Consider the following 24,726-nt stretch of genomic DNA (forward strand, 5'->3'; position numbering starts at 1 on the left):
TTGCTCTTAAGAAGAATCATAAATCGTTGCATACAGTCGTTGCAAAATAGAACATTCCAACACAAATTAAATTTTGGTAACAATCAATTATATTCAGAAAAATCACTCATTTTTTAAAAAACAGCACTTATACTACTGATTTAGAGGTGGAAAAATTAGTTTCAAGTTTTAAAGCGCAACGAATTGTTGTTGTTCACAAATTTCGGAGGCGTACAGGTATATAGTTTTTATACGATCCTGCACCCTATTTTTAAATACTGACTAACCCCGTGTTCGTTTACTTGTCCAATGGGATTTTTACTTATCGGGGTTTAACCCCTAAAAGATAGCAACGCATACTTGTCTGGCCACGTGTCACTTGAGTTGCGTTTGATTCACTTTTCAAGTTGACTGAAACCAGCATTCCAACGTTTTATTTGGGATTCTTCGTTAATGCCCGTTCCACATTATAGTCACATCTGTCGATAAAAATGCAAATATTTAGGAGCTACTCTGGATTTTACCGTCACACTTCACCATCCTCAAGAAGCAAAAGATTTAAAATTTTTGATCATTGATGTCCATGCAGTTTTTGCTTCAATGGTCATGTTCTCTGCTGTTGCTGGCTATATGTATTTGAATTCTGGGCAGTCACCTCAGCCAACAAACATAGTTCCTGTTACCAGTAAATTTATCTAAGTCCTGATACTAGCCTGTATCTAGGCCTAACTCAGTCCTTTTTATTCTCAATAGTTAACTAGCCTATCTGACTAGTGTATTTTCTTCATATGATTCGTAGATCTTAATGCGTGATTAACATGAGGAATAAGATATATGTGGTAGAATATAGGATGAAGAATTTTTGTTTTCTTTAAGAGTAGCCTATTTGAGCTTCATCCTTTTCTTGACAATATTCAAGGAAACTTAATTAAGTTCTAAAATTTACTTAGAAACAATATAAAGTACTTTCTAAAGGCTCTTTCTTCCCTTTAACCTGTTACTACAGTGCTGAAATTTTAGGAAGTTGACAAATGAATTGGGGGGGGGGATCTTGTGAAGTAAAATAAATTTATTACCTTAAATTGCAGCTCCAAGCAACCTAAGTATCCCTCCTTGTAGAGCTCCAGAATTATGACTTGAGTTGCATACAAAGTTCATTAACTTTTTTAAAGTTCTCATATCAGCTCATAATTTATAAAATTAAGGCTTAAGGGTCTGATTTTTCAGGCTTGATTATTAATCTAAGAGTAAAAATTTAAATCACACACCTTCCTAAAACCACACTGTTCTTTTCTTAAAACTTTATCTTCAGCATCTCTAAGTCTAAAAAAAAATGTCTATCATACTAAGGAATCTGTTTCCCAAAGGACCTAGGCTAATTCTTTTATAATCACCACACTCACTCTTATTATGTTTTTTTTTATTGAAGGAATTAATTAGAGTTGTCCTACAATTGCAATGTACTTCCTCTTTTTAAGAAATTAAATAAAAAAACTTATTTTTTTAGCTGAAAGTAAGGAGCAACATTAAAACTTAAAACGAACAGAAATTACCCCGTATATAAAATTGTTTGTCCCCTCCGCAATGCCTCGCTCTTTACGCTAAAGCTTTTAATTGTTTTAAAAAGCAGAATTGTGGCAAAGAGTCAAGTTTTTAAAATTGTTTTAAAAAGTAGAATTGTGACAAAGAATCAAACTTTAGCGTAAAGAGCGAGGGATTGCGGAGGGGACAAACCATTTTATATACAGGGTAATTTCTGTTTGTTTTAAGTTTTAATGTCGCTCCTTACTTTCAGCTAAAAAAATAAGTTTTTTTTATTTAATTTCTGAACGTTTTTGAATTAATGCATGTTTGGTTTTGGCTCTCCGCACATAAATTATTAAAATGAAATTTATATATTAATTCTTTTTTTGGCTAAATGGCTTTCTCTTAGTTTTGATCAGACGATTTTGAGAAATAAGGGGTGGAGAAGGAGGCCTAGTTGCCCTCCAATTTTTCGGTTGCTTAAAAAGGCAACTAGAACTTTTAATTTTTAACGAACATTTTTATTAGTAAAAATTATACGTAACTTACAAATTTGCAACTTACGTAACAAACTTTCATAATCTTATATTTTTATTATGTATACAAGGGGGTTTGTATCCTCGTTAATACCTCGCTCTTTACACTAAATCTTAAGTTTTGTCCTAATTCTTTAAGAATGACCCCTGAATCAGAAAGGCCGTAGAATAAATAGTTGAAATTACTAAAAATACTTTAGCATAAAGAGCGAGGTATTTATCTCCTCCTAAATACCTCGCTCTTTATGCTAAAGTATTTTTAGAACCCATCATATGCGTTATAATCTCTGTTCTTTTTAAGTTTCAATGCTACTCCTTCCTTTCATTTGATTAGATAAAAAAAACTAGTTTTTTTAACTGAAAGTAAGGAGCGACCTTAAAACTGAAAACGAACAGAAATTACTCCGTATATGAAATGGGTTGTCCCCTCCGCAGTCCCTCGCTCTTTACGCTAAAGTTTGGCTCTTTGCCACAATTCTACTTTTTAAAACAACTAAAAACTTTAGCGTAAAGAGCGTGGGACTGCGGAGGGGACAACCCATTTCATATACGGAGTAATTTCTGTTCGTTTTAAGTTTTAATGTCGCTCCTTACTTTCAGTTAAAAAAACTAGTTTTTTTTTATTTAATTTCTGAACGTTTTTGAATTAATGCATGTTTGATTTTGGCTCTCCGCACATAAATTATTGAAATGAAATTAGTATATTAATTTTTTTTGGCTAAATGGCTTTCTCTTAGTTTTGATCAGACGATTTTGAGAAATAAGGGGTGGAGAAGGAGGCCTAGTTGCCCTCCAATTTTTCGGTTGCTTTAAAAGGCAACTAGAACTTTTAATTTTTAACGAACATTTTTATTAGTAAAAATTATACGTAACTTACAAATTTGCAGCTTACGTAACAAACTTTCATAATCTTATATTTTTATTATGTATACAAGGGGGTTTGTATCCTCGTTAATACCTCGCTCTTTACACTAAATCTTAAGTTTTGTCCTAATTCTTTAAGAATGACCCCTGAATCAGAAAGGCCGTAGAATAAATAGTTGAAATTACTAAAAATACTTTAGCATAAAGAGCGAGGTATTTATCTCCTCCTAAATACCTCGCTCTTTATGCTAAAGTATTTTTAGAACCCCTCATATGCGTTATAATCTCTGTTCTTTTTAAGTTTCAATGCTACTCCTTCCTTTCATTTGATTAAATAAAAAAAACTAGTTTTTTTAACTGAAAGTAAGGAGCGACATTAAAACTTAAAACGAACAGAAATTACTCCGTATATGAAATGAGTTGTCCCCTCCGCAGTCCCTCGCTCTTTACGCTAAAGTTTGGCTCTTTGCCACAATTCTACTTTTTAAAACAACTAAAAACTTTAGCGTAAAGAGCGTGGGACTGCGGAGGGGACAACCCATTTCATATACGGAGTAATTTCTGTTCGTTTTAAGTTTTAATGTCGCTCCTTACTTTCAGTTAAAAAAACTAGTTTTTTTTTATTTAATTTCTGAACGTTTTTGAATTAATGCATGTTTGATTTTGGCTCTCCGCACATAAATTATTGAAATGAAATTAGTATATTAATTTTTTTTGGCTAAATGGCTTTCTCTTAGTTTTGATCAGACGATTTTGAAAAATAAGGGGTGGGGAAGGAGGCCTAGCTGCCCTCCAATTTTTCGGTTACTTAAAAAGGCTACTAGAACTTTTAATATTCAACGAACGTTTTTATTAGTAAAAAATATACGTAACTTAAGAATTAACTTACGTAACAAACTTTTATATTCTTATATTTTTATTATGTGTACGAGGGGGTTTGTACCCTCGTTAATACCTTGCTCTTTACACTAAATCGTAAGTTTTGTTCCAATTCTTTAAGAATGACCCCTGAATCAAATAGGCCGTAGAATAAATAGTTGAAATCACTAAAAATATTTTAGCATAAAGAGCGAGGTATTTATCTCCTCCTAAATACCTCGCTCTTTATGCTAAAGTATTTTTAGAACCCTTCATATGCGTAATAATCTCTGTTTGTTTTAAATTCCAATGCTATTCCTTACTTTCATTTGAAAAAACATTTTCGTGTTTATTTTTTCATTGTTTTTTTTTTATAGTAATGCTAGAAAATCCTGCGCCTTTGTCATTGAATTTTTTCCCCCATGGCATATTTCTCCAAGGAAAGATCCTCCAACATAGCCCCCTCCCTCAACCCTACCCCCAAAACCAAAAAAATCCCCCTGAAAACGTCTGTACACTTCCCAATAACCATTATTATATGTAAACACTGGTTGAAGTTTGTAACTTGCAACCCCTCCCCCAGGGACTGTGGGGGAGTAAGTCATCCCCAAAAACATAGTTATTAAGATTTTCGACTATGCCAAACAAAATGGCTATCTCAAAATTTTGATCCGTTGACTTTGGGAAAAAAATGAGCGTGGGAGGGGGCCTAGATGCCCTCCAATTTTTTTGGTCACTTAAAAAGGGCACTAGAACTTTTCATTTCCGTTAGAATGAGCCCTCTTGCGACATTCTAGGACCACTTGGTCGATACGATGACCCCTGGGGAAAAAAAACAACAAAAAAAACAAACAAATAAACACGCACCCGTGATTTGTCTTCTGGCAAAAAATGCAAAATTCCACATTTTTGTAGATAGGAGCTTGAAACTTCTACAGTAGGGTTCTCTGATACGCTGAATCTGATGGTGTCATTTTCGTTAAGATCCTACGACTTTTAGGGGGTGTTTCCCCCTATTTTCCTAAATAAGGCAAATTTTCTCAGGCTCGTAACTTTTGATGGCTAAGACTAAACTTGATGAAACTTATATATTTAAAATCAGCATTAAAATGCGATTCTTTTGATGTAGCTATTTATATCAAAATTCAATTTTTTAGAGTTTTGGTTACTATTGAGCCGGATCGCTCCTTACTACAGTTCGTTACCACGAACTGTTTGAAAAAACGTTTTCATCTTTATTTTTCATTGTTTTCTAAATGTAATGCTAGAAAATCATGCGCCCTTTTCCTTAAATTTTTCTTCCCCCATGACAGATTCCTCCAAGGAAAGATCCTCCAACATAGCCCCCTCCCCTCAGCCCCACCCCCCAAACAAAATAAAATCCCCCTGAAAACATCTGTACACTTCCCAATAACCATTACTATATGTAAACACTGGTCAAAGTTTGTAACTTCCAGCCCCTCCCCCAGGGATTGTGGGGGAGTAAATCATCCCCAAATACATAGTTATTATGGTTTTCGACTATGCTGAACAAAATGGCTATCTCAAAATTTTGATCTGTTGACATTGGGAAAAAAATTAGCGTGGGAGGGGGCCTAGATGCCCTCCAATTTTTTTGGTCACTTAAAAAGGGCACTAGAACTTTTCATTTCCGTTAGAATGAGCCCTCTTGAAACATTCTAGGACCACTTGGTCGATACGATGACCCCTGGGAAAAAACAAAAACAAAAAACAAACAAATAAACATGCACCCGTGATTTGTCTTCTGGCAAAAAATACAAAATTCCACATTTTTGTAGATAGGAGCTTGAAACTTCTACAGTAGGGTTCTCTGATACGCTGAATCTGACGGTGTGATTTTCGTTAAGATTCTATGACTCTTATGGAGTGTTTCTTCCTATTTTCTTAAATAAGGCAAATTTTCTCAGGCTCGTAACTTTTGATGGGTAAGACTAAACTTGATGAAACTTATATATTTAAAATCAGCATTAAAATGCGATTCTTTTGGTGTGGCTATTGATATCAAAATTCAATTTTTTAGAGTTTTGGTTACTATTGAGCCGGGTCGCTCCTTACTACAGTTCGTTACCACGAACTGTTTGATCATGTTCACAATCTTCAGTATTTATATGGCATAGCCACCATATTAAAAAAAAGAAGAAAACAGCTAATCTGCCAAATTATTAGTACCTGAGGCCTAATTAATTTTTAATCCATTTAGTACTATCTCTAATTCTTCCTCATAAAATAATCTTCCTTCATTCTTTTCTACATCATTTCCTGTAAAAGTTTAGCACATTTTCAAAATGTTCTACCCATTATGTTTTCATAACTTTATTGTTTTCTTCTGAGGAGGCCAACCACTATACCAGTGTTAACATTAGCCTAATTAAATATGATTTCAAAAATTGACAACAAAGAATGGAAACATGAAAATTTGCTTTACAGAATCATCCATATAATTCAATTAGAGTTGTTTAGGCCTATTATAACATTTTCTGTATAAGCTAGGCTGAGTATACTTGCATAAGGATTTATCTGGAACAACTAGGGGAGGAGAGGGGTTCTCTAATGAGCACACAGCTTACTACATTTGGAAATGTTGAGGCAGATTTGAGTGATATTTTAATTTTGTGAAGCAGTAAAATTCTACTTTAGCTACTATTGGCTATCTTGGAAAGGGTTTAGGTTAGGAAAATAAAACTTTCAACAATGGTTCTATGAAGCTAATTTAAAGTACCTACCTCCTCTCCTTCTAGGCTACATGTAGAGGGTCCTGACTGGTAAATTTATGACAGTTCATATTATTGACTTACCAGTAAAGTGAATATAGCACTTGATGCCTTTTTTACACTTTTTATGAATATAATAATTGCTTTTATTGCTAATTCAAAGTTAAGCACTTTTTGACCTAACCTTATTATAAATAATTTTGGCACTGAGAAAATGTAGTATTTTTTTGTCAAAGACAACCAAGATAACAGTGCTGAGAAAATGTAACATTATTTTGTCAGAACTCAAAAAGTGCTTAAATTTGAATTTATAATAGGAGCATTTATTATATTCATAAAGAGCATAAAAAAAGGAATCATGTGGTATGTTTACTTTTATAGTAAGTCAATAATATGAGCTGTCATAAATTTACCTGCTGACCTTTAAAAATCCATGTGTTATAAAAGTGAAACCTTACAAAATAGGTCTTATAATATAAAGTGTACATAAAAGTAAATATAAAGAATAGTTTGAAAAAATATAAAGTACTTCCTAAAGGCTCTTTCTTCCCTTCAACCTGCTACTAATGGAACAGTAAGCCCCTATAGCCTAAATCTCTTTGTTGATAATAAAAGCCAAAAGAGGTAGGCTACCATCATATTCTTCATTTCATGCAATTTCAAAATATGAGTGACATTTTCATAAGACCATCCCTCCCCCCTGATGTGTTCAAATGTAGTCTTATAGACTGTATAAAACTCAGATAACAAAAGTTTTCTAGGATTAGTGTAATTTCTGCCTTGTAATATATCTTCATCATATTTTGCCCCATAAATAAGGTAGGTGAATGTATAACAGCAACTGTTTGGATAACTTTTGTAGCTAGGAGTTTATTTTATTACTTAATATATCTTCTAATTCAGACTCTAAATGCACTGATTGCTTATTTGGCAAATATAGACCAACACCCTTTGTTTGTTTGTACTATCAAGTTAAGTCAATCCAACTAAAAAAAAGCAAGTCATCAAAGCTTTTGTAAGGACCTTGTCATGCAGTATATTTTGGAATTTGATTTATTTTCAAGAATAGAGATTAGTAGGCTACAATTGAGATGATTTAAAACCTATTTTGAGTTATCTTAAGGCTGATTAGAGAAATTTGTTGTTCTTTTTATACCATCCACTCTGTCTTAAATGAATGGATTATAGATATGTTACATAAGAATATGTTCGTTTTTTTTGTCAAATAGTCCATAGTTAACATTAAATTAGTCTTAGACTGTAATTTTTTGTCTTTTCTTTCTTATAACTGCTTAACATTTTTAATATCTTTATTAACTAATCTATAATTTCAGGTAATACACGCCGCAAGAGAAGATGGTGGACTCGCCCAATCTACTCTGAGGATCAGAGGAGAAACCAGGGTCAACATGACAATCTAATGAAGGAACTAATTTTGTCAAATGACACTGTGAAGTATTGGAAATTTTTAAGAATGAACAAAGTTTCTTTTGATATCTTATTAGAAAAAATTTGGCCAGAAATAGAAAGAAAAGACACTAAATTCAGAAAAGCAATTATACCAGGAGTACGACTGGTCATCACACTTCGCTACTTAGCTGAAGGATGCAGCCAGGATCATTTAAGCTTTGGTTTCAGAGTTGGACGGTCAACTGTGTCTGGGATTATTAAAAACACTTGTTCAGCCCTTATTAATGCTTTAAAAAACGACTATTTACCACCTGTTAGTGAGGGCTCTTGGAAAAAAAATGCAGATGATTTTGAGGCTAGATGGCAATTTCCTCATTGTATAGGAGCCATTGATGGAAAGCATATAAATATTGAGTGTCCAAATTTGAGTGGAAGTGAATTTCGAAATTATAAATCTTTTTTTTCCATTGTTTTGTTGGCAGTTGCAGATGCAAGCTACAAATTTGTCTATGTAGATATTGGGGCACCTGGGAGTGACAGTGATGGTGGTATTTTTAATTCCTCTTCTTTGGGCAAAAGTTTAGAACAGAATTTAGCAAATCTACCTCCCCCAGAACCAATAATTAATGGAGGTTCACCAGTTCCATATTTTTTACTTGGTAATGAAGCCTTTCCTTTAAAAAATTATCTGATTAAGCCATATACTGGAAGAAAATTAAACAGACTACCATAAGAATCTAATGATGAGCCTACTATTAAACGTAAAATCTACAACTATCGACAAGCAAGGGCAAGAAGAGTTGTAGAAAATGCTTTTGGGATATTGGCTACAAAGTGGTGGATTTTCAGAAGACCCATTGTAACTAACTATGAAACAATTACTAAAATAGTTTATGCTGCATGCTTGCTTCATAATTTTATGCAGATGCAAGACTGTTCTCTGCCAGCTGCAAGTAGGTACTGTCCCCCAGGTTACACAGACTCTGACACAACTGAGGGCACATGGAGGAATGAAGGCTTTGGTGACCACTTGATACCATACCAGTGGGTACATATCAATAGAGGCAAAGGTTGGATTTGTATGCAATTAATTATGTGAAGTTGTTCTACATTGTGAAGCCTTATGATTTGCTTCTAGTCATTCTTAACTGTTTGTAATGAATAAATTGTGTTATATACAATTTGGCTGATTGAGGCAATTTCTTTTGATATTGCAAACTTTAGAAGCTTATTTAGAATAATATTTTTTTAGAGAATTGTATATTAATATTTCTTTATTTCCAAATAGACTTAGAAAATAGAACATAATAAGTATCTTAAAGCAATATTTACAACAAAAATAAAATGCAGCTAAAAAAAGGGAAGATCTGAAATCACAGAACATAGTAAACAATTTTTAGATTATTTGTCAAGATTTTTTCATCTTCTATATTGTTTAGAAATTGTAAAACCTTTTGGCCCTTGTGGTGACTTGAAACTGTAAAATACTGAAGCTGATCTGCTACTAACATTCCAAATGCAATGTGACTCATCCTCACTTTTTTAGAAAAAAAAATAGCAGTCTTATCAAATCCTCTTTCTAAAACAGCTGGATAACGACTGGCATTTGATCCTGAAGCACTGTTTGGATAGCATTTTCAACATTTACACCTGAAATTATTATTTCTTCACTTCCAAATATATTTAGAAAATAGAACACATCAATTTTGAAAAGATAATCATCAATATAAAAATAAAAGATCAGATAGGAAAAAAAAAGTAATATTAAATCTTAGAAAATATTGTATAATTTTAAGATCATTTTTCAAAATTTGTTTCATTTTCTATGTTGTTTAATAATTGTAACACTTGTGTCTGTGCCTCATGTTGAGTAGAAATTGTAAAATGCCGAAGTCGATCTGCTTAGCAGATCGACTTCGGCATTTTACAATTTCTGCTACTTTTACAGATTCTGCATTTTACAGATTCTGCTACTAGCATACCAAATCTGTGTGATTCATCCTCACTTTTTTGGTTCTCAAAAAAGCTAACAGCCTTTTCAAATGCTTTTTCTAAAGTAGCAGGAAAACAACTAGCATTTAATCCTGGAGTATTTGCTGTAATACTTTCAACATTTACACTTGATTTGATGTTTTCTTTGACAATGTTGCTGTCCATTTTTAGTTTTTTAGAAGGAAGTGCAGTTTTCTCTGCCCCCCCATTTAGTCAAGTCACAACCAAGCTTCCTGGCACTCTGCACAGGGATTTTAATTGATGGTGTAGAGTGTTTATAGGGATATGGTCCAGGATTCTGCTGAAGACCTAATTGGTCATCAGACATATAAGTATTGTCCATAGATGGAGGGATTGATTGTGACCTAAAAATCATGTTTGTAGTTCCTTGTTCTGATTCTACTAGTCTGGACTGAGGTTGACAGTTCCTCACAAACATCCTTGAACCAGATTGGTTCCCAAATTTAGAGGGGCTTGTCCCAATGATAATGTTTCTGACAACCTGAAATAGGAGCACCTTTGTTATTCAAACACCTCAGTATCAAGGCTATCTACAAATACTCTTGAAGGGAGATGGCAAGAGCCAATGTTATTTTTATTTTTTTATGAACAAGAGTGATAAAACAGTTTCTTCTTCACAAAATCATTAAGTAAATTATAAATGGAAATTATGTGTATTGCAAGTTCTTTCATATCTTTTTTTATAATAATATATTGATGATATCATTTATTAAGTGATTAAGCCATGATGATATGTTTAGTTGTGGGAAATTGTGTCTGATATATGGGGGAGAAGTTAATTTATTGAATTTTTAATTTTTTTAACAGTTGTTCTTGGAAATCAGGTTTAGCAATAAAACAACTTGTAAAGTAATTTCATTTCTTAAAATATTCTTATTTTTATTAATCAAGATTACACTTTTCACAAGTTTCAAGATAATACTTCTTAGATTTTGAATATATTAGTTTTAAAATTCTTTTTCAATGGAAAACCTAAAAATAAATGGCTCATTTGAAGACTATCAAATTTAGCTTTCTAAGTATGCAAGACTCTTCTGAAAATCTATAAGGGCAATTTTGGAAGCACGGATTTCATAAAACTGCCATCATAAAACACAACTAACAGTGCATTTCAACAAACACAAAATACATACCTATCAAGTTGTTGGTGATTTTTCTCACCATAATATCAGCCAAAAAAAAATTCATGAAAGGCTATTAGGATAATACCTTGGAATGTCAAAAAGCAAGACAAGTGAGCAGGTCAGACTTCAAAATATTTGTCATGGGCTGTTACTACTCTGATGTTCTTAAAGGTTTTTGGTTCAGTCACTGATAAAGTACAATATCTTTTATTCCAATGTCTATATTAAATCATTTGTGATAGTATTGCAATTCCACAAAAATTATTCATGCCAGATGCAACCTATTCTTGCAAGTGTGTATTATTAAGACTTATAGAAAAATTTAGGACAAATTGCTTTAATACATACCTTATCAGATCTTGGCCCTTTTCTAGTAAAAAAGGGCAAACTTGTTACAGCTTTTGCATCATCACCATCATTTGTGTCAGCTTTTGCATCAATACATTTTGGAGCATCATTGGTGAAATAAGCATCACAGGAAATGCCTTGAATGGAGAAATACTCTTGGGATGTCTGAAAGACAAAAAGTGTATAATAAGATATTAATAGTTCTAAATTTAGAAATACCATGTATATGAATAAGACTAGGGCTAAATAGACTTTAAATCTCAGCCTTAATGCTGGGATGCACATTGGGATCACTTCTTTATTGTGTCAGCATTGATTTTAATATAAGTATTAATTTAAAAAATAATGGTTCATGAGGAGTATATAATTTGGGTTATATATTTGTAGATTAGGGAGGGGAGATAAAATATACTGGAAGTGTCCTCAAAATGTGTTAATCATAATTTTTTGCATATTACAAAGTAAGAATTATTTTCTTAAAATGTTCCTTTTTCAATAACCCCAGATTTTCCTTGATTTCATATTTATTTATTATAGCCTAGTATCAATCTTTATATTTATAAATACTGTTAAATAAAGGCTCTATTTGTTTATTATGCTATTTGGTCTAAATGAGACTAGGCTATATACAAGATTGCCCTTAGCAGAGGTAGGTTATGAAAAGCAAGGTAAATAACAAATTAACTTACATCAAATCTGTCAGTTTTGTTGTCTTCAAGCTCTAAGTTGCTGATTCTTGGAAATTTCTGTTGCCTTGTTTGTGTCAATTTATCTAAAAATTTAAGATGGTGGAAAAGAATCCACTTTTCCCTTTTGTCACTACCACTTCCACTTCGTTTTTTCACATCTGATTTTTCTCTGATATACTTAGTCCAGAGTGAAAACCACTTATTTTTGACACAAGTACCATTCAATTCTACCCCAGCCTCAAGTTTAAAGCCTAGGTCCTTCAGGTTGGAGCTAATGTGGTTCCATGTGTTTTCTACTAATGAAGTATCTTTGTATCGCTTGTCAGATTTTGTGTACAGGTAGGGAAAGTCTTGCACACTTGCGATAAGACTTTCCCAAAAGGCAAGAGATATCCCATTCCATACTTCCATTTTTTGGTGTTTCAAAATGATCTGCCTTGAATCTTGACTCTGATTGGTCAGCCATAAAAAATTAAGTTTCAGAGTTGAACAGTGTTCAACTTCAAAAATTACGATCGAGAAACATAATTGGCGCTGTTATCGGACGTAATTTTGATTTTATCGATAAGTGTGACTATAATGTGGAACGGGCATAATTTGGAGCGTTCGATTTGTAAAATTGACTGAAAGTTAATGAAAAGTAGACTTTTAACAACTTTTACATTTTGTACGTTCGTCTCAAGTTAACTCGGAAAGAAGGCAGAAGTTTCAATTATAGCTAATCATGGAATATATCTTCAGATGGATCCAAGATGAAGGCATCACTTTTGTGTACCACTGTGGTGAGTTATTGAGCTTGATTTTTTGTTGTTGGGTAGGTTGCACTAAAATAGACTTAAAAACTATGTTATTAGTCTAGTTAAAACTGGCTTTTTTCTTGTGTAGGTGGGTGGGTTTTTTCTTTTACTGGGTGGATGGGATAGGTAGATAATAAAATGGTTAAGAAAAATCTTATAAAGTTATTGCAATATTAGTTAAAGTTACTATTAAGCTACTTGAGCAATTATTTCAGAGCTGGGTATCCTAATACAATCTGTGTGGCCAGAAGTTTAATTGTAAGATTGCAAATTGTGATTTTCATTTGTCTTCTTATAGTTATTCCATTCAAGATGCTTTGGATATTTTTTTATTGTGATAGATTGTCTTAATGCTCTGAAAATGGAAAATATTTAATTGTATAGGATAGGAAAATTTCAGTAGGCTAATCAATTTAAAGTCCTAAATTAGCAAGGGAAGTGTTTACTTTACTGAAAAATCACTTGTATACAGTGATTTTTTAAAAGTCACTGTATAATTGGAGTTCTTTGAACTCCAATTATACAGCCCTGCTTTTGGCCATCTTTAGCCTGTATCCAGTTCCTGATTGCCATTTAGCCTAAATTTCATTTTTTCTGTTACTCATTTCTTGTCAATATAACTAAGGGTTCATATTTAAGCTCTAGAGAAGTCATTGTTAAATAACATGTGCTTATGTAGCCCATATATAGCTTGTTGCTACTTATTCTTCTCTGGGTATACAATGCTTGATGTGGTAAAAGCCAAGAGAAGGACCTGTACGTCTATAGAAGAAAACCTGTAAAAAAAAAGGTGACTCTTTATTCATACATAATAATTATAGCTAAAATGTTCTACATGCAGCCCTGCTCTACTTTAGCCCCAACCCTCCTAATATGGAAATCTAAAGCTGAAATTACATATTTCCTATTGATTCTGCCAATCTATCCCTCAACCCTAGTACCTGATAATTGAAGCAACTGTGGCAAAACAAGAACTGGAAAAACACTTAGGTTAAAAGGTGGCAGAATACATTGAAAATATATAATTTGGGCTATATATTTGCAAATTAGGCAGGTTGGGAGTAATTTTTTTTTTTGTTCATATTTTGAATTACAAATAAAGTGAATATACCACTTGATGCCTTTTTGTATGTTCTTTACAAGTGTAATAATTGCTTATATTGCTAATTCAAATTTAAGCACTTTTTGACCTAACCTAAGAAATTTTGGCAGTGAAAAATATACATTATTTTGTCAAAAATGACCAAAAATATATACTTTAATTGAAAATTTGGCATCAAAGAAGAAGAAAATAGCAAAATATTGTAAAATTTATTAATTCAACTTAATTGTGGAAAATCAGTGCTTGTGGATTATATAACATTTAGAAAATGGATTAAGAATGAAACAGTAAGTTTGAGACCAATGTTTTAAGCTTTTTTTATACCCAAAAATTAGAAATATTTTGGTCATTTTCAAGAGCTCAAAAAGCGCTTAAATTTGAACTTGCAATTGAAGTACTTATTATGTTTGGAAAGAACATAAAAAAAAGGCATCAAGGAGTATGTTCACTTTATAAGTAAAATATATGAACAACAAAAATTTACCAATTATTAGCAAAGAGTTGCTTGATTTTCTCCGGGGAGTGTAGGCGAGATGGAAGGTCACTTAGACCTGATCCTGTCCCTACTGTTTTTACTTGGTTGGAAAAAAAATCCAAAGAAAGTTCCTATTGAAAAGGAAAGAGCCCAAAAATGAGATTGAATTTGTCATAGCTTGGAGGTTTGCCCCTTCAGTCAGTTTAAAGAAAATAGATTCATAATTGAAGCTTTGTTACATTTCAATCTTAAGGGTGACTTACATTTGTGACACTTATTAAATGGTTGTAAAGGGATACTTTTATTTATTTGTCTTGTTTGTTTTCTACATGATTGTCTTTTTGAATCTTTAAATTGATATACATTTCTTACAAGTTAATTAGTCACACCACAGTTCCATTTGCAAGTAATGACCTACTTTGTAACCCCTGGTCTCAAAATTGCATATACATTTATTGAAGCTAGGAAACATAGAACTCCTGTCTGTTTAAAAGAAAATGAATGGACATAAGTAGGTTTTAATACACTGAATTCCTAAGGCCATGGCAATTAAAACAAAACAATGAAGTTTAACTTTAAAATACTTGACAATACATAAATATAACAGTCACAAAGAAAAACCATACACAAAATTTTACTTTTGTGCTCAGTTGCCAACCTGAGAAATTGTCCTAAATTTTTAAACCTTGCAAAACATTCACAAGCCATTTCTTATGACCTACACTCTTGTCTATACATCAACAATTCATTGAAAAGGAAGGCCCACCTTACTGGCATTCTTTCCTTTGTATTTATATTTAATGGGTTTAAAAGAAAGCTTCAATGGCTAAGTCAGAAGCCCAGTAAAGAACCGGGTGGTCCTTTAGCCAGGAAGCTAGGGACCAGTCATCCTATGCTTTTGCAAGCCCTTCCTGCTTACTGACCCTAGATTTCTCTAGGTAACCTTTCAAGGTTGGGCCAGTTCTGACTCAACCTACATAGTCACATCACTGACCTTTGTCCCAAACCAAATAAACTGGTAATGCCAGAAATTAAACCTGTGTCCTTTGGACAAAGTATTCTCAACCTAGAGTGCCAGCCACTTAAGAAGGAACACAAATGTGACCAGAAAACAAAAATTATATGAAAAAAGAAAATATTAGAAAAAAAAACAACTCAAGTCATAGTTCCTACCATTTTTCACTGCTGTCCCATAAACAATATCTATTTTATTTAGACAAATTAATTTTGAGACAGGTATCAACAAAACCCCCATCAGGGATTGTATTTACTTAAAATACAATTAGCAATATGAATGCTCAGTTTTGTGATATTCTAATCTTGAAATAATAAAAAAAGAAAAATTATATGTTCTATTTGTTTTCCACCACCACACTTGAGCAAAATCATTTGTGACAAAAATATACCCATGGTTCCTCTAAAATGCTTTAAACAGAAGGAATTTTAAGAACAATTATACTGATCAGCAAGAAGAATATTAGAATACCTCTCTAAACTTGGCACTTTTTAAGACAATTTTTTCGCACAGCAAATGCAAAACTTTAATTGTGTCCTATCTATTCTAAAAAAAAATATTAAAATGTGTCAGATGTATTTTGATAGAAGCTGCCTCAAAAACTTATAGTTAAATCTATGAAATGAAGGGCCAGGCATTCCTTTACATTTTATGCAACATGTAAAAAGATAAAAAAATTCAAATTTTTTTCACAAAAGAAGATTGATTTAAAAAAATAAATGTATTTTTAACAGAAAGCAACTGACATCAATGAAATCAAATAAAACAAAAATTCATGGAGAATAAATAATATCAGCTATATATTTAACCTAAAACCAGGTGGTATAAAATATTATTTCTAAATTTAGAAAAACCCAGTGTTATGGCTTAAAGTTCTGTTAAAATCACAGGAATCGTCTTTTCAGAACTAAGGCCAGAGAGAAAGAAACTGATAACCAAAAATTGATGTAGCCAAAAATTTCAGGACCCTCTAGAAGAAAAAGAAGTGGGGGTAGGTACTTTAAATACTTTCCTGGGACATACTTGGGCTAATTTATAGCAAACAATATTACTGGCTTTTGTATAGAGTGAATATACCACTTGATGCGTTTTTTATGCTCTTTACAAATATAATAATTGCTTCTATCGGAAATTCCAATTTAAGCATTTTTTGACCTCTTAAAAATGACCTAAATATGGGGTATAAAAAAGGCTTAAAATATTGGTCTCAGACTATAAAACATTGGACTCAAACTTACCATTTCATTATGAATCCATTTTTTTAATGTTATATTATCCACAAGCAGTGATTTTCTACAATTAAATTGGATAAATGAATTTTATCAATGTTATGGTGCTTTCTTCTTCTTCTTCTTCTTATGTTTATGAGGTCTGTGGATCAAAGCTTTCTTCTTCCTTGAGAGCAAATTTTAAATAAAAGCATGCGTTTTTGGTCAAAATATGAAAGCTGGCTATTACAAATGCCAGTTATACTGTTTCCTGTAAATTTAACTATATTAAATGCAGCAATGGTTAGTTTACATATTTAATACATGATATGCTTTACCCCCACCTCCCTGATGTGCAAATACATAGCCCAAATTTGTTTCTAAACTATTACAGATTTGTGATTTCAAATATCCTATTATTTTGTAAAAAAACGACCAAAAACGTATGCTTTAATTGAAATTTTGGCGACAAGGAAGAAGAAAACGCCATAACATTGATAAAATTTATTTATCCAATTTATTTGTGGAAAATCAGTGCTTGTGGATAATATAACATTAAAAAAAATGGATTTATAATGAAACAGTAAGTTTGAGTCCATAGTTATAAAGTTGATACCAATGTTTTCAGCCTTTTTAATACCCCATATTTAGGTCATTTTTAAGAGGTCAAAAAGTGCTTAAATCTGAATTTCCAGTAGAAGCGATTATTATATTTGTAAAGAGCATAAAAAAACGCATCAAGTTTTATATTCACTTTATACAAAAGCCAGTAATACTGTTTGCTATAAATTTACCCATACTCTAGCCTCTAGACACATCCCTGAAAGTTTCATTTTCCTAACCTAACCTCTTTCAAAGATAGCCAAAAGTAGCTAAAGTAAAATTTTACCCCTACTTTAAGTTAAAAATCCAGTTTAGACAGCAATCTCAATGAGATATAGACTATATAATATAGGCATTGACCTAACCATTCTAAATTTTTTTCAACTAAAAATTATAGGTTGGTTTAGAAACTAGGCCTGTTTGTTTGGTAATATTTGAATAACTCACCAATGTGATAGCTGCCTTCCTAAGAACCAACGTTTTTAACAACATAAAAATTTTCTTCTGATTCCTTATTAAGCTTAGCCTATTCAAGATGGGCCTAGAACACCAAAAACCCTTTAAATCCTAAGGAATATGCATAAGATTACTTACAGGTCACCGAAAAGCTAAGATTATTTCCACTATTAACAGTTTCCTTGTCTTTTCTTTAGACTAAACGATTTCATATGTCTAAATTTTTTGCCACTGAAGCGTTCGATTCGCAATTCTGTGTTGACTTTCTAGGTCGACTTCTTACTAAATAAAACGGCAGCAGAGAAAAAAGTCAACTTTTAAGGGTGCATTCCACGTCGAGTGATTCTGAAAAATTGAAAACGTAAGATTATAGCCTATAATTGACTGACATATAGAAATTTTAATTCCACCATTGTATACAGTTGACTTAAATACATGTGATTAGTCTAGCATAACTGTTTTAAGATTCGTCCTTTCTTGTATAATTTAGGATAGATTCTAAATGAGGGGCTTTTGTTATCTTTGACAGCAAATAAGTGAGAATGTCACTTTAAGAAATGCATTCAGGGTCTAAATTATACCCTTGAAATGTGATTTCAACCTTCTATTTCTGGTGTTTCAGTATTTCTAAGGAATTGAAAATTATATAGAAGACAGTTTTAGATTATTTTGTTAGCCTATAACCACTGAAAAACTAGGGTATGATTTTCATCATTTTGGTTTGAGTCAGCTTTTCTCTCATTCTTGTCTTGGTTTAGAAGATACAATTCTAATGATTTAAATCCGATTTTAAGTCATATTAATTTTTTCAAATTGTTTTCCAACTTTTTTTTAAACCTTACCCTCTAAATTTTGATCTAGGAATGTCATGAGGCTCAAAACTGGTGGCATGATTTTGCTGAAATGCTACAGATGTGGCAAAGTTGGATTCAATTTCTCCAAAATAGGTCAAAATAACATTGAAAACCCAAAAATTGTCACATAGCACCTTAAAGGCAAAACTAGCAAAGGCAAACTACACCCCTGCTTGAAACACTTTCTTTGGTGAGCTTTAATTTTTTTCTTTGAAATTTTAAATTGTATTATACAAATAAACATTTTGAAATATTTATTAAATTTTCAAATATTTATGAAATAATAAACACGATGAACTATTTAAAATTGTGCAAGTTCATCAAAAGCCAATGCTCTAGGGTAGAGGCAGATACTTTAAAAGATTTTTCAAGGACATTCTTTAGGCTCTTGAAGCATTCTCGAAATTTTCATTCACTTGCCTGGGTAGGGAATTTAAAGTGCCAAGATCTGAAAGGCAAGTGTGTACTTTCCTGATGAGCCCTTGTGTTGGATTGTTGCCTCTGAATTATTTGTCTTTTTTACTGTTTTTAATATTTGGTAAATGACAACTTACACTTACAACACAGCTGCCTGTCCATGGATTATTCTTTATGGTTGATTGTGTATGGCTTTGCTGTTTGATCTATGTAATTGGATGGATGAGTAGGACTAAGGCCTCATTCTAGTAATGATATATATTAATTACTAAAGTAGGAAAACAGTCTTCCTTTTCTCCTTCTGTCTTTTTTTTCTATGGTGTATGTTTATTTATGTCTTGTGCTGTTGCATTGGTGATTTCTTTTTTCATTATACCCTAATTCAAGACTTGTGCATAAGGCTAATTTGAAAATTCAAGACATTGATAATAATTTAAGTAAATGGCAGTAGCATAGAGTAAGACCCATAGTACTCAAAGTTCCATAGTTCCTAGCCTCAGACAAGTATTTTGATTAAAACTTATTTCTTCTAAACATGAATAATAGGCTCCTATTCTTTCACACCATGTATATAGGGCTCAATAGGATTGTGTAACTACAATGTCAGAAAGATTTCAAAATTTAAATTTCAGCAAAATTGAATCCTTTAAGTCTAATCTATTTAATTACTATTACTCTCCTTTGCAACACTTAGATTAAATTTGCCCAAAAATTCAGCCTGTCTGTGATTTAGATAGTTTGTCCTAAATTGAAAATCCTCTGTCCAACATTTGTTAGCCTGTTGTGGTGTATTATGACTAACAATACTAGCTATCTGTAAAAGCTCTTCATCTGAATCATCTGAGGCAAGCAAAAAATCTTCCAAAATTGCACCAAAATTATCCATATTAGAAACCAGCAACCTAAAGGTGGTAGTCCAATGAGCTTTTAAATTTGTATTTCAAATGTATATAAGCCTAGAACAAAAACACATTCACTTGCCAAATATTAGCATTAAAGTGATTCAATTAACATACCCTATTTATATATTTACAAAGAAAACAAAGTAGGTTTGCCCTAAAATGGTTTGGGACCATTAACTAGTAAACTAACACAAGAATTATTAAAAAAGCTACACTTCAAAAACAGGAATTTAAGCATTTATTAAATAGCAAAAAGGAATTAAAAAGTTTTGCACAGCCAAAACAGTGCCCAATAGTTAGTAACAACCACATATCTAGGGGTGCACAGGTAGCACCTTTGAAATTGTATTGGAAATTCAATAGCTTTATTTATGCAATGTATGACATCAAGAAATTGCAAAAACGACATCATTTGCAAAAACCAAATTAAGTCTTTTAACAAATTTTCTCAGACTTCTGACCTATCTACATTATCTTTTTTATATGAGTATATCTCAAGATACAAATTTTCCCAAAATATAGATCCATTTTCAAGAAAAAGTAAATAAATAAATACCTATGTATACAATTATTTCTCACTTATAAAGATAGTAAATACATACATCTATTTATATATATATATATATATATATATATATATATATAAAAGCCTCTATATTACCCAAATTAAACTTCTATATAAACAATAGTCCTGAAATGGTTAAGAGCAGCTTGGAAATATATGCAGACAATCTAAACTCTTATGGATCAACAACTTTCACAAAAAACTGCTCTTCTCTACAAACAGATCTCATAAACCTATGTGAATTTCCAAACAATCCCTACCATATCTATCATATAGCTAATCCTGCATGTGCTGATATTCTAATTCAGTTCTAACGAAGTGATGAGTCACCACCCAAGTCATGAAGAAGCTCAACACAACCCTTGTTCATCCTCACCTTGAGTTTGATATGACAATTGCAAGCCTGCAGTCCAAGTGTGACACAATATCTTGAGAAGATTTGAGCTATGAAGACAGACTACACCAACTACAGCTACCCTCTCTAAAATATAGGCACCAACATGGGGGTCAGATACAAATTTACAAGGCAAAGTGGAGAATAGCAACCTGGAGAATATTAGCTTTGAAAATTACTTTAAGCCTGCTAAAGTTAAAACTACAAGAGGCCACACATATAAGGTTTTCAAACCAGTGACTCAGAACAGAGCAAGAGCAAATTTTTGGAGCATCAGAGCAATTGACAATTGGAACTTCTTCCCTGAAACAGTTGTGAAAGCCAAGACCCTAAATTGCTCCAGAAATGGACTTGAATAATTTTGGAAAGAAAATTTATATTCACATGACTGCTAAAACAAACTTTACTTTAAACTCAATTAAAACAACACAGGAAGCTAACCATCCATCTAGAGAGTGTCTGACAGGGATGTTTTCCATATAAATACTGGATCCTGTAAGTTAAGGTCAAGCCAACCTTCTTTTTGCCAAACAACAAATCCCCTTCAAGCATTCATAAGCAAATCTCGGCCTTTCTACCCTAACATAGTGTAGAAAGGGGAGACATTATCTTAGCAGTAAAGATGGTGAACATCATCACAATCTAGCCCAATCATGCTCAAAGTGAATACACCAGAACACGAGGCAACCCAAAGAACCTCAACTTCTAAACCAACTGCATCAGTTCATTGTGGAACTCACAAAGCAAACCTACTGTGTCAGCCATATCGTTTGACAGCTATAAGATCAATGTAGATTGTGACTGGAAGACAACACCACATGAAAGACACAGTGAGACAAGCAAGCATTTTGAACCAGTGTCTACAAGGTGCAAATATTCAGTTATAGTACCCTACCACTTGTCACCCTCTACCATCTGGCACACTTATGCAAAGTCAATTTCCTGCAGTAGCCTCAACTTTAAACTGTCAAGATAAAGGGGTTGTACAGGCTGATCATGCATCTGGAGGCAGCCACAACATAGTTGGTCTAAAATGTAGATCTTACTTTGCCTGACCCTTCTGTCTTACTTAATCTTTCAACCTTCATTGCTGGTGAAGTGATTTTGACATTCAAATATCCTTTATATACAAATAAATGGATGATCTGCAAAGAAATTGTGCAACAATTTTTTGTCAACATATACAGGTTCCTGGTACATTAGTTCCTAGAAAATACAATTTAAGGTTCAAGCATACTGAAAATATTATACCATAATTATGAGTAGCCTAATGTAATCTGGGCTATATATTTCTTTTTTAGGGGAGGGAGTAAAGTGAAACAACTGATATGACATGAGTAAGCATTTTATAAAGCATTATAGTTGTTTGGGTAATTCAAATTTTTTTACACTGCTTAGCTAGACACATGGTTTAACCTTTCAGGGGTCTTTTCAATGACTCAAATGGAATTTGTACTAGAAGTGATAAGTATATTTAAAAACATGATGAAAAGAAGAATTGAGTGGTGTGTTCACCGTGATCTTAGCTGAGTAATATAAATCCTCTAAATTAACTGAGTTCTGTTTATGGCATAGGCTCTATCCAGTTGTATTAGGGAGTGGGGTGTAGGATACAATTGCTATGGTAACAATTTGTATATTAGGAATTAAAATGAAAAGGTACCAAAGCCACATGGAGTTGTGTGTTCACCTTTTACCATGTTAAGTACTGTAAAAATTCAAAATATACCATATTACCAAATAGCCCAGGCCTTTTTCCAAACCAGCCAAACAGACTGTTTGAGCTAAGCCACTAGGTATGGTTGAGCTGCAACCATGCAATCATGACAAACCATGATTGTCATGAAAAGTGTTTTTGCACAAAATAATTGACTGGTTGAGACTCTGATTTAAGTATGAAACCAATGGAAACAGAAAAATCCATCATGTACTCTATACCCAAAACTAGGTCACTAATTTAGTCACTTTTCATCTGTTGAAATATACCAGAGTAGGTTAGATCATGTCTCAATTTATTCTGACCTCAAATTAATGTGAATTAGCCTATGCCAAATCTTGAGGAAACTAAGCTAGTACTAAACACTACTAGTAGTAACTCTACTACTAGACTAGTTTGCTGCTAACATGATGACTTATAGGACAGTGTGACTTATAAACACTTTTGCAAGTATATTACCTTTGAAATATCTTGCCTAGCCTACTATGACAAGTAAATACATTAACATCACATTAGCTAGGCTAACTTCTTTTCCAGGATAAGCTTGGAAAGAAGAGCTTATCATCTTCTTCTAGCTAACTCTTCTTTCCAGGGAAGCCTGGAAAGAACAAAGAAATCCTCATTTAAATAGCCTATTATAAATGAGTATCCCAAAGAAACTTATGTTTACCCTGATGAATGAAAATTATTTTAGTCCAATAAAACTTTAATCAGAGGTTGGCTAATATTGTAACATATAGACCAGCCCCCCCCCCTCTATAAAATTCAGGACCAAATCTCTCATTCATACCCCCTTAAAAATTCTCAAATACAGGACCAAATCTCTCATCCATACTCCTCTAAAAACTCTTAAATTCAGGACTAAATTTCTCAGTCATACCCCTTTAGTAAATTTCAAAATAGAAAAAGATTTAAAGTAAAATCTTATAGAATTCAGCAGTTATTCAATATTTTGTGGACTCTGTGCCTTTAGACACAAGTTAAATGTTCCTTTTGGAACCAACCAAGGGGTTTATTTGAACCTTGCTTTTTTTTTTAACTCAAAACCAGAAGGGAAATCCTTGTTACGAAAATAAATTCTGGGAGCGGAGACTAGTCAAAGTATCATGGTTGGGAAATACCAGCAGTATTGCAACACTTTGCAGTAGAGGTAAAACTGCCCAGGTCACCAAGCTTGTCTGTCAAGTTCTTGTTTGTAGAAATCGCGTTAGACATATATTAGCTCGATGCAGGCAGTTGGTGGTGCAGTTTCAGGAGAGTTTTATAATAGTCAAGTTCCAGTGTTCATGTGCACCCTTTCATGCTATAAATTATTGGAGCTGTCTTATCCAAAGTTGTATGTTGTAAGTAAATAAATCTTATTGTCCTTAATCATCTTTTTCTATGTACTAGGGCATCAGGTACAGTTCCTCTAGTCTTCAGGTACGGTCCCAAGGGAATCTATACTATTTAGGAGACCTCGAACATCACTGTGATGATTCCGTCTCCCTGGTTACTGGGGATTGTCTACAGAGCCTTTCTATTCTGTTAATAATTTATCTCCCATATCTCATATCCACATTAAGCTACCAAGACTTAGTAAAGTCCCAAGCACCTCACGGCAAAAATCCCCCTTAAGCTAAACTTCCCACCAAACTCATTTATTTCACCAAACCCCCCCCCCCCCCCTGTAGCATATGGCAGGGCCTGAAAAAGAAGACAGTAAAAGGAACTGAAAATACCTACAACAATAAATGCCTACTAACATAGACAGGTATGATTATTTACATATTATTTTCTGATTTTTAAGTGCAGTGCAATTTTATTTCTATTTTCGCATTTTTTTTATATATAGGTATACCGCATTTAAAAATAATCAAAATTTTTAAAAATTAAGATAAAACAGTGATAAAATTAAAAAACTATTAAAATTATTTTATACCGCATACTTAAAAAAAGACTACAATAAATATGGACCAGGAACAAGATGAAATATTAAAAGCGCAACAAATTATTGCAACTTCGGTAGAAATTGCAAAATCATTACCAGAATATGAAGGAGATACGGACGTTGATCAATTCAACATCCATTTAGGACAATTCGTAGAAATGACAAAAATTGACTTAAAAGTATTAAAAAGCATGTTACTTTTAAGACTGAAAGG

At 32.7% G+C, this 24,726-nt stretch overlaps 2 protein-coding genes across 2 annotated transcripts; one reads left to right on the top strand and one right to left on the bottom strand.

The window, feature by feature from the left end:
* The first annotated feature begins 536 nt into the window (after positions 1-536).
* On the top strand, positions 537-9,081 carry LOC136031705 (uncharacterized). The gene is made up of 2 exons (XM_065711406.1): positions 537-664; positions 7,828-9,081. The coding sequence occupies exons 1-2, from the start codon at positions 580-582 to the stop codon at positions 8,634-8,636; spliced, it is 894 nt and encodes a 297-aa protein (XP_065567478.1). The 5' UTR covers positions 537-579; the 3' UTR covers positions 8,637-9,081.
* A 157-nt stretch (positions 9,082-9,238) lies between these two features.
* Positions 9,239-12,499, bottom strand: LOC136031698 (uncharacterized). Its single transcript, XM_065711393.1, has 3 exons — positions 12,078-12,499; positions 11,389-11,553; positions 9,239-10,397 (listed from the first exon to the last, which is right to left on the bottom strand). Exons 1-3 carry the CDS (start codon positions 12,486-12,488, stop codon positions 10,071-10,073), a joined length of 903 nt encoding a protein of 300 aa, XP_065567465.1. The 5' UTR covers positions 12,489-12,499; the 3' UTR covers positions 9,239-10,070.
* Positions 12,500-24,726: the final 12,227 nt, after the last annotated feature.

Source organism: Artemia franciscana, chromosome 1, assembly GCF_032884065.1.
Source record: "Artemia franciscana chromosome 1, ASM3288406v1, whole genome shotgun sequence".
NCBI lineage: Eukaryota > Metazoa > Arthropoda > Branchiopoda > Anostraca > Artemiidae > Artemia > Artemia franciscana.

Excerpts from the sequence above, each read along its gene's own strand:
- LOC136031705 (XM_065711406.1), top strand. The coding sequence starts at position 580 with ATGGTCATGTTCTCTGCTGTTGCTGGCTATATGTATTTGAATTCTGGG. Across the intron at positions 665-7,827 it reads AAACATAGTTCCTGTTACCA|GTAATACACGCCGCAAGAGA; the intron begins GTAAATTTATCT and ends CTATAATTTCAG.
- LOC136031698 (XM_065711393.1), bottom strand. The coding sequence starts at position 12,488 with ATGGAAGTATGGAATGGGATATCTCTTGCCTTTTGGGAAAGTCTTATC. Across the intron at positions 11,554-12,077 it reads ACAAAACTGACAGATTTGAT|ACATCCCAAGAGTATTTCTC; the intron begins GTAAGTTAATTT and ends TTTGTCTTTCAG. Across the intron at positions 10,398-11,388 it reads AAGGGCCAAGATCTGATAAG|GTTGTCAGAAACATTATCAT; the intron begins GTATGTATTAAA and ends CTCCTATTTCAG.